This window comes from Mastigoproctus giganteus, chromosome 6 (assembly GCF_048544385.1).
Source record: "Mastigoproctus giganteus isolate SK-2022 chromosome 6, ASM4854438v1, whole genome shotgun sequence".
NCBI classification, from domain to species: Eukaryota; Metazoa; Arthropoda; class Arachnida; order Uropygi; family Thelyphonidae; genus Mastigoproctus; species Mastigoproctus giganteus.
The window spans coordinates 166,884,049-166,898,499 of record NC_143580.1 but is presented as its reverse complement, the minus strand read 5'-3'; the positions used below and the strand labels follow the sequence as shown (position 1 = coordinate 166,898,499).

General features: G+C 36.3%; 1 protein-coding gene across 1 annotated transcript in view; it reads right to left on the bottom strand.

Annotated features, from left to right (window-relative positions):
- Ctf4 (Chromosome transmission fidelity 4) overlaps positions 1-14,451 on the bottom strand; it is a 454,523-nt gene that overhangs the window by 298,537 nt on the left and 141,535 nt on the right. Inside the window, exon 8 of the mRNA XM_090376337.1 lies at positions 2,703-2,809. Coding sequence (XP_090232463.1) covers positions 2,703-2,809 — 107 coding nt within the window. The remainder of the gene's footprint in view (positions 1-2,702; positions 2,810-14,451) is intronic.

The window sequence follows — 14,451 nt, the reverse complement described above, 5'->3', positions numbered from 1 at the left end:
ATATATATATATATATATATAAAAAAAAAGATTGTTCAGAACACTATTATGGATGCAGCTACTATAGTCAAGATAAATAGATCTGAAGGCTAATTGAAAATTTCTACTAAAGAATTTAGACAAGAAAATTGAAAATTTTAAGCAAGTGCACATCTATACCAAAATAAAGTAGAAGTTGAATAGACTCAAGAAGGAGACTACATAGTACTACTAAGTATGAAAGATTTAAAATAAAATCTTTCATAAAAATTTTTGGTATGAAAAGGCCATTTGGTACAGTCAAAACTCAAAACAATCCTATTAACTAAACAAAATTTGCTATGTTTGCTACATTTTTGGGTTTGGAAGGAGTTCTAAAACCTGACTGTGGGTTCCTGGGTTTGATATGGTTTTCACAATTGCAGTTTGTCCTCCCACAGCCAAATTTTAGAAGCTGGCCCAAACTGAAAAAAAACCTAGACCTGAAGATGGATTTTGATACTGAAATCTGAAGCATCTTGAACTTTTTTTTAGTTGTTGGGATTGTTTGGTGTCTAACTGTACCAAATGTCTTTTGCACATCAATAAAATAATTAAAATACATCACATGAAAAAGTGCCTCATTTTAAATCTTTCTTATTTAAACATTTTGTTTAGTGAATTAATTCTCTTTTTAAAAGTGAGAGATAAAGTACGGCTTTGGTTATTTGTTCAGAGTGACAACAAAAGCATTCAGATATTACGGAAAAGTATATATAATGTAATGGCCACAGAATTTAACCAATCACACATGATGAGATTTTAGTTGGGAAATTACTTACCTGGTATGTGGAATGGTCTGGATGTAACCCTATATAATCCTTTAGTGATTGCACCAGTGGCCACCTCATATAATTATCATAGTTAATGAATCTTAAAAGATATTTATTGCATTCTTCAATGGAAATTTTTTATTTTCCCATACACTAAGTAAATTACAACATTTTCTTTTGCTTATTCTGAGAATAATCTTTGTGGACAAGAATAAACAGGCTGGAAACCTAGTATTTTCCAGCTTGGGTGAACTTTTTGGGAGCCCAGAGGGCATGACTTAGATGAGTTTTATTTATTTTATGTGTAATATAGAAGTACTTCTACCATTTTTATAAATAGTGAGAAGGATGCAGTTTTGGTAGCAGAAAACTTAGTCAGAATTATGAAAATTATTTTCTTGAAATATGTTGTTCCTCTCATTATATTGTTTTTAGTTGTGATTACATGTTATTTTCCCCAACAAGGTGAAACATATGTATAAGGCAATACGTACAAGGAAACATTGTATAAGGCAATACGTACAAGGAAACATTGTATAAGGCAATACGTACAAGGAAACATTGTATAAGGCAATACGTACAAGGAAACATTGTATAAGGCAATACGTACAAGGAAACATTGTATAAGGCAATACGTACAAGGAAACATTGTATAAGGCAATGGTCAGGCCACACCTTGAGTACTGCATACAGGTCTGGAAGCCTCATTTTAGGAAGGAAGTAGAGTTGTTAGAACGAGTACAGAGAAGGCCAACAAGACTGATGAAGGGAACAAAGGGGTGTTCTTAAGAAGAAAGGCTTAAGTTCTGCAAATTGCAGCTTCTGGAGACTAGGCACCTGTGATGCAATCTCCTTGAATGGATTGAGCAATCTCAGCATTTCTCAATAGGTAAGTGAGATTAAGGCTGCTCATAAAAATACCATAAAGGCTCAATGCTGATGGGAGTCTTTCTCTTGCTCAGATTACAAACCTGAGGGGGCATAAATTCAAACTGAGGAAAGACAGTTGTATAATAAATGTGTGGAAGTTTGCCTTTAGCCAGCGGGTAGTTGATTGCTGGAACAAACTTCCATCTGTTTTTGTGGAAGTTGATAGCTTAAATAAATTCAAGGCAGAACTAAACAAACATTTGGAATTAATGAATCAGTGATATGGGAAGAGTGTTTTTTTTTTTTTTTTTTTTTTTTTGCTGATGCTGTATAAGCTTGCTTTCTTGCATCATGTGCCTCTACTAATGCTACTACCAAAAAATTTAGATAAGAGGACCAGCAAAGACAAAAGATCTATAGATGGAGAGATGAAATCCAAAAAATTGCAAGAGAGAAATGGATGTGGGCTGCAGTGGCAAGACAATCATGTAGAGACATGGAGGAGACCTTCGTCCAGCAGTAGACATTGGCAGAAGAGGGCAGAATTCAAATGTCAATTGTGTTAACTGTTTCACCTTATGATTGCTAAAATTTCTTCTGAGATGCATAGCATTGCTTACATACGCTCACTGAATAGAGAGATACAAGTTAATGGCAAAATGATAGAAGTATATATGGTGACCTCCTCTCAACTTACTCCAGCCTAGCCTTCCATAGTTATCTCCTACAGTTGACAATATCTTAAACCTAAAGAAAGCCACAAACAACATTAACCCCCCCCCCCAAAAAAAAACATTGTATAAAAATTTACGGATGTGTACAAATACATATTTCAACACATTCTAATTATTTCATCATTTCCAGTTCAGCTTAATTTTAAGAAGAGCTAGCACTAATAAACTGAAAACATATCAATCTATAAAAACACATTTAACTGAATTATACTATTTTAGTTATTAAATCCTTAAAATCATTCTAAAATGCAAAGTGAGTGACATTTTATCTGTGCTCAACAAAATAAAACTAAGATAACAAACATACCATTCCAGACAATTACTTGATTTAAAATCCCATATAAATATACTTCCATTTACACAAGCTGCTGCAAGATATATACCACAAGGAGAAAATGCAACCACTGATATCATCTGGAAATGAAAACAGGCATTATTCAAATTGCATAATAAAACTAAAAATGCACATTATGAAATATTAAAACTGGATGAAATGAAATTTGACTCATTAAGTGCTTTTTAAAGGTTTTGAAACAAAACAATATAACAGGGAACCTCAACCTTTTCAAAACTGTGAGCCATATACACAATGCAAAATATCTGGCATCTATTCAGAGCAGCTGCACTAGATACATGTTGGGACCTTTGCAAAATAATATGATCTGCATTTCCATTAATTATTTATTTATTATTATTATTATTTTTTTATTTTTTTGACAAATTCAAACATGCAAAAATGGAAAATTTAAATTCAAACATGCAAAAATTAAAAGTGGAAAATGTGGAATGGTTGCTGTCAGAATTAATGACCTATCACTTGCAAAGTCTCTGCACTCTCTGCTTCATACACGTTCAGTTTCTGCTGCAAGCCTTTTCTATAGTTATTTCCATGGACACTGTTTTTCTGAATTGGCATCTGTAATTTTCCTACTCTCTTCCAAACCAGTCTGAAGATGTGCTGCAGCTGCAACAGCATGCAGTCAGCATCCATTCATTGTCCAACTCCAAACCTTTCATGTTTGAGGTAGAAAAATATAAATAATTAAAAAAACCTGCTGTTTCTACTTGCTGTCAAGATCATTTTCAAAGCTTCATGTGTGAGAGAGAGAGAGAGAGAGAGAGAGAGAGAGAGAGAGAGAGAGAGAGAGAGAGAGAGAGATAGTTGGTTTTCCCACCTTTCCCCCTCCTCACCTTGGCTGAATATACTTCCACATTAAGAAGCAGTGCTATCAGGAAATCTTAAAATACCAACCATGATTTGGGACAATCTGCCATATTTCAAGCTCCCTGGTTCAGTCAGTTCACCAACCAAGAACCACTGTACATCAATTCATTTATAATAGCATCTGGCAGCTTCACACAGTGAAACAAGAAATAGTGCTGCAACGTATCTGTTGCTTATTTTATTTCTTTATCTTCAATGAGAACAAGTATCAGAAACATTTTCGAAAAAATTTCAATTCTGAAAATGATTTGAAATTTTTTAGACTATCACTCTTCTTTCCCTATCTGTACAAGTTCACTAAAACACCTGCCATTTTTTTATTTTTTTACAGCCATAGTTTTTGACTATTCAATTCTATTAGTAAAGATATTTCTGAATAGTGTGCTTACATGATTAGCACAACTCAGAGGATGATTACATTCTACGATAAACAATGCAAATAAACTTTTGGCACATATAACAACATTGTGTTACTGTGAAATGATACATCTCTTTTTTGCATTTCTTTCTAATATAGAGATGCCACTGTCTTTATGGTTATCTGTTTGCAAATTTCTGACTACATTACGTTTCCTTCTGCATGAAATTGAAAAAAATCACATTTACATACAGTACACACAAGGCAAATATATTACTCTTTCTAGTTTTTATTAGTATAATAATAAGAGGAGTTTACCTCAATATAGTGCGTAGAACACTTCCGTATGATACCCTCCAGAAATTAAAACGGAAAAAAAAAACGAAAAAAAAAAAACCGACAACTTACCGGTACATTAGAGTAAAATATAAATAATTAAATAATCAATTTAACACAATTAAAATCAATTTAAAACAATTAAAAATCAAATTAACGCAATTAAAAAAATCTAACGAAAATATTCAAAACGATTTTCCTTCCTGAAGCTGACAACGCTTTTCGACCGTATGTCGTGATCACAGGAATGAAAATTCAATTTTAATTCCTGTGATCTGTCTCCTACTCTTAATATCATTAGTGCCAACGTGTACAGCTATATCACCTTTTGTGCCCTTAAAAGATGATATACGCTCTACAACATAATCAACCTTTGCCCCTGGCAAGAGCCAAGAGGGATAACATTAGAGGAACGATAATATTAACCATGATCACAATAACTGATATGCACTATACATGAAAAATCTTGCATATATGTTTTCTGAAATTTTACATTGTATTTCTTCCTGAAAGACATTGTTAATTAGTTTCAAGCCAGAGAAGTATGATGAAAATGGTGGAAAATTACAAACAATATTATTATCACATGTTCCAATTTTGTATTGTAATGTGTTGGCCAACTCATTAACAAAAGTAAGCAGCTACTGGAAGAGTTATTAAAAAAATATTCTAATTTAAAAATGGTTTAACCTATTTTATTTTATTTTTTAAAGAAAGGGATAGAGTAAACCACCGTTTTTTTCTATGCCATCTTTTTTTTTGTAAAAAAAAAATCCCTTTCTGCCATGAAAATGCACAAACTTTACACAACTGAAGTACAAAGCATTAGTTAAATCATTTTAAATCATAAAATGTTTTTATTATTATTATTATTATTATTATTATATTTGCTTTTCATAGCCAAGTTATAGCTTCCAATTTGAAAGCTATAATTTTACTATGAACAACAGAAGTAACGTGTAAAGCAGTATTGTGAGAATATGCTTTTTATAACTTTAAACTTTGGTTTGGGAATAAATTCAAAAAAAAACCCTGAAATTTGAAAAACAGGGGTAATTTTTAAGATACTTGCAGTGCTACCCAAATAAAATTTATCATAGCCATTTTGGCAGTAAAGGAGTGCACAAGGCAAAGGATTTTCTGAAAGACAATCATAATACTGTAATAGTAAATACTGTCAAAAGCATATATCCTGTAAATAATCTGACACTAATTCTATTTTATTGTTGGCTCTGGGGGATGAGCCCGAACTTCGATGTGGGCCCCCGTCTCCCCAAGGCTCTTATTGTCCACTAGCCAATGTAAAACCCCTGGCATTGCTGCTGTGAAGGGTCTATTGTATATACAGGTGACCCCCGCTTAACACTGATAGTTCGTTCCGGGAAAACAGAGCACTAAGTGAATCCGCGCTGAGCGCCATATTCCCATAAGGTAACATATGTATTTGTGAGTTGCGGTCTATTCCATAGGATATTTTCTAATCAATAATAAATGGTAGTGAAAATATGCACCAATGTCGATTAAAAATATTTAATATTCAAACTTTTGTACATATAAAATATTCTACATTATATACACATATAATTGTGAGGTAATTAACTAACAAAAATCATGAATTTATTAATTCGATGGCCCTGTGCTCTCAAGTTTTCGTATCTTTGGACTGAAAAATGTGTCAATTTTGGGTTGTGCTTTGGCCCTCTTCCTCTCATTGTACAACATCATGTAGGGATTCATTTCTTTCTTCAAATTTCTTATTACCTTGGCACTTCGTTCCATGTCAGGGTCGTTCTCCCGGAAATAATCACACATTTTTTCGAAGTGTTCAAAAGCTTCACTAAGTCCTTTTGCAGTCAGCGACTTCATCGGTTCTTCATCTATAGTATCTTGATCATCATCTCCCTCAATAGCAAGCTCTTGTTCTTTTATAATTTCCATTAGTTCTTCATTGTCTTTTATAATTTCCATTAGTTCTTCATTGTCTTTTATAATTTCCATTAGTTCTTCATTAGTTCTTCCCTGTCGTTGTCGATCATCTCTTGTACGATGTCTTCGTTAATTTTGTGTAATCCTGCTTCTTTTCCGAGCTCAACAATTTGTGTTTTAACATTTTCAACGGAATCATCAGGTTCCTGGGAATGCTTTATGCAATTTTTCCCAAACTTTCCTCCACACTCCATTCATGGTTTTCTGAGTCACTTCATCCCAGGCACTTGAAATGTTGTAGATGGCGGTTTTAATGTTATAGGATTTCCAAAACTCCTTTAAGCTTGGTACATTTTCAGTGTTGATGGCTTTAATAGCTTGGGAAAAGGTGTTCCTTATGTAGTACGCTTTAAATGTTGCAATTACTCCTTGGTCCATTGGTTGGATCAGAGACGTAGTGTTTGGAGGCATGTAAAAAACTTTTATGTGATTGTTCAAGTCTTCTAAGCTCTCTTTGCTTGGGTGTCCTGGCGCATTGTCCATGATTAGAATAGCTTTATAACCAATGTTATTTTTTGCACAATATTTTTCCTCTGCAGGACAGAAGAACTCAGCATACCAATCAATGAAAAGCGGCCTGGTTACCCAAGCTTTTTTATTAGCCTTCCAGATTACAGGTAGGTTTGATTTAGCTAAACCTTTAAGAGCCCTTGGATTTTCGGAATGGTAAACTAAAAGGGATTTTAATTTAAAATCCCCCGCAGCGTTACCACCCAACAACAAAGTTAACCGATCCTTCGCCACTTTGAAGCCTGGCATGTTTTTTTCTTCTTTCGATATGAAACTTCTTTTAGGCATTCGTTTCCAAAAAAGACCTGTTTCATCTATGTTAAAAACTTGTTGAGCAGTATAACATCCCTCTTCAATAATTTTAACAAATTCTTTTTTGAAAGTTTCGGCTCCTTGTTGATCTGCACTTGCAGCTTCTCCCTGTATTGCTACGTTGTGCAGGTTATAGCGCTTTCTAAATCTATCAAACCAGCCCTTACTAGCGTTAAATGGTTCCACATTTTTTTCGGGGTGAGCTTCCTTTAAATCTTCATATAGGCTCTTCGCTTTTTCTTTAATAATAATTGAACTTAACGGAATTCTACGTTGAATGTTGTCTTCAATAAAATTATGTAGAAGTTTCTCCATTTCAATCATAATAGCCGGCTTAGCCCTGGTCAATTTAGTTGCCTGCAGGGGAACAGCTGTTTTTCCAGCTGCTAAAATTGATTCTTTATTTTTTATGATTGTTCTTACAGTTGAACCTGCCAGTCCTAAATTATAGCACACATCCACTTGTCTTTGACCGGAATCAATTCTCTTCAAAACGTCTAATTTAATTTTCAAACTCAATGTTTTTCTTACCTTTCCAATCTTTGCACCGTGTCCAGACATTGTTGCTTTTTCATTCTTATCCGCCATAACTCTCTGCAAATGTAACCGTGTTGCACTGATTGTGATACGATGTTCGAGTACAGTAAACTGTCTGTATGTCTAACACTGTATGCACTGAATGATATCTAGAATTCCTCTGGCAAGTGAGCTGAAGACGGTGACAAATGTTTTATTTATCTGAAAAGTTCGATTTTACCGTGCAGTAAAATCAAATGGTTGTTTATTGCCGGAAAAGTACTGTAAATCAATTATGGTGTGACTCATGGAGAATGTTTATGAATTTCCAAAACAGTAAAACAAACAAATTTTATGTACTTCGGGTGACCACAAGGTCAGAGGAGTTCAGAAGACAAGAGAATACTGTACAAGAAACAGCACCGCATTTAGCACTCATGGGATTGATTGTGTGAAAAACATTTCGCAAGTTATAGTTCCCACAGTAAAACAAAAGAAGAGATAGGGAGTAAATCTATTTTTAGTATCTTTCTATTACAGGTCAGAACAGAAATGCAGACTTCGTAACAACATATGACACTGGATGGTAAATTTTTTCAACTTGTGTACTAAAAAAGAATTTCTCCCTTGAAACTATCCACACCAAGAAAATAAGATCATATTGAAAGTTTCAATTTTGTACATAGAGTAGAAATTATAAAAATAATTACTGTAGTTAATTTCATGGTGGCTATTTTCTCCTTTTGCCAAAAAAAAAAAAAAAAAAAAAAGGCTCAAAACAGACTGGACTGAAGACGGATTTGCCAAAAATTCAATCTGTATGCTAGTAAAATAGCGTTACAGTGAGTTTTGACAGCGTTATAGTCAGATACGGGTTATAATGTAAGAACAGCGTTATAGCAAATCAGCGTAAAGCGAACCGCGTTATAACGGGGCCTGCTGTACCACGTTTGTATACAATAAAGATTATATATATATATATATATATATATATTATATATATATATATATATATAATACACTATTTGATTTTTGTTTTCTTTATTTTGCATTGTTAACAAAATACAATATGAATATTGTTACCCCAGAAGACATGTCTGAGACGACATTCAAACTGTTGATGGTGTGTGTGTGTCACTGTGACTAGAAGTTCAACAGTAGAAATGATAAATTTCGGTGGTAGATGGCAGATGATAACTACACCATTTTAAAATTACTATGTTTTTAAAATTTTATAAATTTTAAAAACTTAATATAAATTATTCTATTCAGAAATCCAGAATATCACATCATTAACCTGAAAATACTGCAACCAATTAAAATGTAAAAATATGCCTGTATGTACACTCTTTCTGTAAATTTAATGTATAAATAACTATTCACCACATGAATGCTGCAAGGTTTTATTTAATTAATGAATAAATGGTTTTATTTAATTATATGTTTGTAGTGTATTTTAATCTAGGTTGTATACACTGCTGAATCTCTCTAATAAAGAACATGTACCTGACAAGAGTGATCCAATAATTACCATATGATCACCAAAGGACATACAGGCAGGATGGAGGAGCTCTTAGTTAAGAAGCATAGGACTATAGTAGTGCATCCAGTCAACATGGGTAGCCAGTGCAATACTAAGTGTGTTTGGTGTGAAATAAGCACAGGGAAAACAAAAATGAGATTAAGAGTGTGTTATAGACCTAATGATGACAAGTATAATAAACAACTATACAGGGAAATTTTGTCAGGGAAATGGGGATACATATTGTGAAAAAGGATAGGTGGACAAGGGTGTGCCTGCCAGGTTAAAAAGTTGACGTTGTAGAGAGATATCTTTTGAGGGCACAAAATGTGATATTGCTGGGTACGTCGGCACTAATGGCATTAAGAGAAACAGATCTGCAGGCTTACTTTTTCTTTTTTTTTATGTAAACCTCAAACATGAGAGGTATTAGAACCTATAGTGCATATACCATGCTTGGGTTGGAGGTTGAGAAGACGAAAGAAGATATTTGTTGATATTGGACTTGAACTTCTGTAGACTGTAATTTTCGGGAAATACGTAGAAAGGAAGGTTGTTCCAGAAAACGGCAGTTGAATGAATAAACAAGGAAGATGAAAAGTTGGTTCTGTGAGTTTGAAGTTGGACAGTAAATGGATGTTGGCTGATGGCGGCACGTGTTCGGACTGCTTTGAAAGAGAGCGGGAATTATAGAAGCCAATTCAGAAGAACAGTGCCCATGGAAGTATCTGTAGAAGAGGCATGCAGCAGAAACAGTACGTCTATGAGACAGCAAGTGCAGAGACTCTGTTACAGATGAATCATTAATTAACCTAACTGCCCTCTTCTGAACGGAATCAAGAAGCCTGAGAGAGGTTTTGGGGGCACCACCCCAGATGTGGGAACAATATTCCATGGCAGGGCAGATTTGTGATTTATACAGAGTGAGCACCTGTTTGGAAGAAAAGTAATGCCGAGAGCGAAAGAGAAAACCAAATTTTTTAGATGCAGAGGAAGCAATATTTGTAATGTGCTTGTGCCAAGAGAGATTAGAAGACAGGGTAATCCCCAAAAGAGATATATCATTTTGCCTAGAAATCGGAGTGTCACTAAAGATAAGCATAGGAGCAGAACAATCCTTTTTGCGAGATATAAGACAAGACTGAGTTTTAGAAGGGTTGAAATCAACTAAGTTGTCTTTGCCCAACTGGAGAATTACCAGAAGATCGGCATTTAAGGAATTGGTAACAGATTTTTGATAAGTTGAAGCTGATTGAACAGGGCAAGGTTTCTCAAAATGTAAAGTGAAATGCAATGTGCTACCATCAGCAAAACTATGGACAGGATTTCCAGTCAATGGAAGAAGGTCATTAATATACAAGAGGAAAAGTGTGTGTGTGTGTGTGGGGGGGGAAGAACTGAACCTTAGGGGACACCGGCATTAGAGGAGAAGTTAGAAGACAGACAGCCATCTACCATCACCCTCAATGAGCGATCAGAGAGAAAACTGGATAACCAATTACTAAAAACAGTTGGCAAACCATAAGATGGAAGCTTGTTTAGAAGACCTTTATGCCAAACATGATCGAAAGCCTTTGAGATGTCAAGAGCAACTAATTGTTTTTCACCAACCTTTCCACTGATTTAGTCCATAAATGGGTAACATAAGCCAGAACATAACCAGTGGATTGACACTGACGGAATCCATACTGGCGATCGTTGATTAGACAGAAGGTTTCTAGGTAGTTTAAGAGTTGATGGTTAATTGATTTCTCCATTACTTTTCAAAGAGTAGAAGTAATTGCAATGGGACGATAATTGGATGGGAGGGATTTGTCACCCTTTTTAGGAACTGGCTGGATATGAGCAAATTTCCAAGCAGAAGGAAAAACACCTTTGGAATAAGAAAGTGAAAAAAGGCAGCAAAGAATTGGGGTAAGTTCAAGAGCACAGGTTTTGAGAACAAGTGGAGAAATACCATCGGGACCTAGAGCTTTCTTAGCATCAAGATTCGTCAAAATCCTTCTGACATCCTTTTGACGGAAGACCACAGGAGGAATTGAATGGAGCGTGTTGGGAATGGTGGGAGGTGTTTTACCAAGATCATTAATATATGAGTTGGAAGAAAAATGGGATGCTAGCAGGTCAGCTTTATCCCTGGTTGAAGTGACAACAGAACCATCTGGTTTGGACAGAGGTGGGAGCAGAGATGGGCAAAAGTTGCAGCCAATAGCTTTGGAGAGGGACAAGAATGCTCGGCTACCATTAGGGCAAGAAGCAAGTTTTCTACTCTTAGCCTGTTCAAACTCTAGTTTGGACTGATTAATAACTACTTTACAATTATTGTGAGCTTTGGTGTAGGCAGAAAATGAAACTGAAGAATTAGAAACAAGCCAATTACGATATGCAACATTCTTCTCTTGAACAGCCTTAGCACATTTATTGGAAAACCAAGGTTTAGATAAAGAACGAGATTTTAAAGTGTAGTATGGAATAAAGGATTCCATTCCTACAGGAACAATTTCATTGACACGATCTGAGCAAACATTGACTTCAGAAGTTTTGAAACAGTAATCCGACCAAGGAAAAGAAATCTCGCAGGTCATCCCATTTTGCATTCTTGTAATGCCAAACAACACAAGGTTGGGAATAGCCATAAGATAAAGGCTCCATTGGAGAAGAGACAATCACCAAGTTGTGATCTGAAGTGCCTAAAGGACCTCTCACTTCGACCATGTACTTAGAAGGGTTGTTTGTGAGAAAAAGATCAAGCGTGTTGGCTGTATGATTAGGATTGACCGGTATTCTTTAGGTAAATGAACAATCTGTGCAAGGTCATTAGAAATTGCAAAAGCCTCAGCATCTCGACCAGCTGGGTTGGTGTGACTAGAAAACGGAAGCCAGCTGGAGTTGTGAACATTAAAATCACCAAGGAAAATTACCTCACTGCTAGGAAAGTTGGACTGCAGAAAGTCAAGTTGCAAAGAGAAGAAGTCAAAGAGCTCCAAGTGATTAGTTTGTTTGTTATTTGGTTTTTAGGAGCACTAGCAACTAAGGCCATACTGCTCCGGGATATGCGGTGGTCATTCCCTGACCTTTCTGCATCCTCCGTATTTGGTGGCAATGGGCTCGAACCCCGGTCTAATCAAGAAGCATGTGCTACGCACTGCTGCTACTTCCCACCTGACTACGGAGGCTCCTCCAAGTGATTAGTGGAGTTGGGAGAATGGTAGGGACAACAGATGAATTTGACACAGTGAGGTAGAGAGATTTTAAGCCAGAGAAGATCAAAGAGAGGAGATTCCAAATTGCCAAGTCTCTGACAGGGAATATCAGAACGGACATATGCACAAGTACCACCTTTGAGGCAAAAGGAATCATACAGCGAATAATTTGGGCATCTGAGATGAGCACTAGTTGAATCAACCAATAACTGAGATTCTGTCAGAAAAAGTACATGGGGTTTGGCAGACTGCAAGTGGAAATGGACATCATTAAGATTAGAATTGAGACCACATATATTTGGGAAATGAATTAGGAACTGCTTGGGAGGTTTAGATCTTTTTGCAGATAAGCTTGCTCTATTAGTTTGACAATTCATGGTGTATTCAATAGTAAGAAAAAGTGGGTGGAACATGCTGTATGAAGTAATGAAATTTTTGGATATGGCATACACATGGTAAGAATAAACCCAGATATTTGATATAACGTGGCCTCGACAATGCTCCCCACATACACACTACGCGGACTCCCTCCAGTCACTATCTGGCAGAGTAGAGATAGCAAGATTATACACTAGCTGATCTGGAAGCCTCCTAGAGAGTTACCAATAGGTTCGGTCCAGTGTACTAACTAGCGGCCGGCCTGCGAACACCGTTTTAGAGCTGTACCCTCGAAATGTAAGGAACATTGGATCTCGCCACGATGTTCATCGTAACCTCAAAAGTCATCAATCATACTGCATGATGGAAGAGATAGGGAAGGGTTGACCGGAACTTAGCTCTAGAGACTAAACATGGGTTCCACCACTTCAAGCCTCCAATAAGCAAAGTGGTGGTATTGCACCGGTTGATGAGAGTCATCTACCACCTAGTACTGCCTGGTAACATGGTGGGGGCGGCATACCTCCATGTGGTGTGGGCGTCACACCTCGACCCCTGCTTACTTTGGTTCACACCTGGATGGTCACCCACCATGTACTTGTGCATGGAGGTTACACCCAGGATTACTAACAGTCCCACCATCGTGAATGTGTAAGCAGAGAATCTGGCTGTCACAGACCGTCTGGACTTTGCTGAAATTGGGTCCACTTGACCTGAGTGTCACCCGAATATCAGTTCCATCAGCGTTTTAGACTCCCAGGTAGCAAGTGTAGCTTGTCTGGCATATCTGAGAGAATGTCTGTGACAACCTCAAGGACCAACTTACTTAACAAGTACATGGCAACATTCAAAAAAAAAAAGTGAGTTAGGGTTAAATTTGAATGTCTGCAATTCTACCCAGATGCCATAAGAGGGAGTAAATGATGAGTCTTGTCAATCAATTCAGCACTTGAGAGATTGTGCAAAACTCATTGGGTAGAATTTTTCTCAATGTGGTCTGTGATTTTTAACAGGAGAGAATTCTTCTACATGGATTAAAAAAAAAAAAAGGTAAACTGCAGCCATTATCAACCCACTGCAGGATGGAAGCCGCCTCAATTCATGCTGAGGGAAATGGACCATAATCTGCCATGCTGGTCCAGTGCAGATTGGCAGATCGACCGTATTTAGCAGTCAGGGGCTTGAACCCCATCTACTCAAAGACCATGTGCTACTACACTCCCGCTCCTGACCACTTGGCTACATGGATGTGGATAAGATACACTTAAATAGAAAGGGTGCAAGAATGTTTTGACGATGCTATCAAGGCAGTGTTAGGTTGTTGCTGTTTTTGGATTTAATGACACAAGGCCTAATAAGGCTAAACTGTGTCAGTTCATAGTTCACTTACATGCAGCATATCGTTACAGATGTTAAATTATATGCTCCTGAACAGGCCAATGTGTTTTAAATACAGTCATTCCCGATTTGCGCGGGGGTTACGCGGTAAAACACCATGAAGTCCAAATCCACGCAATGCGAAATGTAGTTTATGACATAATGAGGGTTCCTTAACTGTACACACAAAAAAAAAAAAAAAATGTGCAAAAAAAAATTAAATTGAAAAATAGTCTTCATTCTGTAAGAAAACAAGAAAAAAAAAATTCGAAACATGTCCATAAAATTAATCTTGCTAATACTTACCTCTAGATTTTTAATTCTTCATTGCTG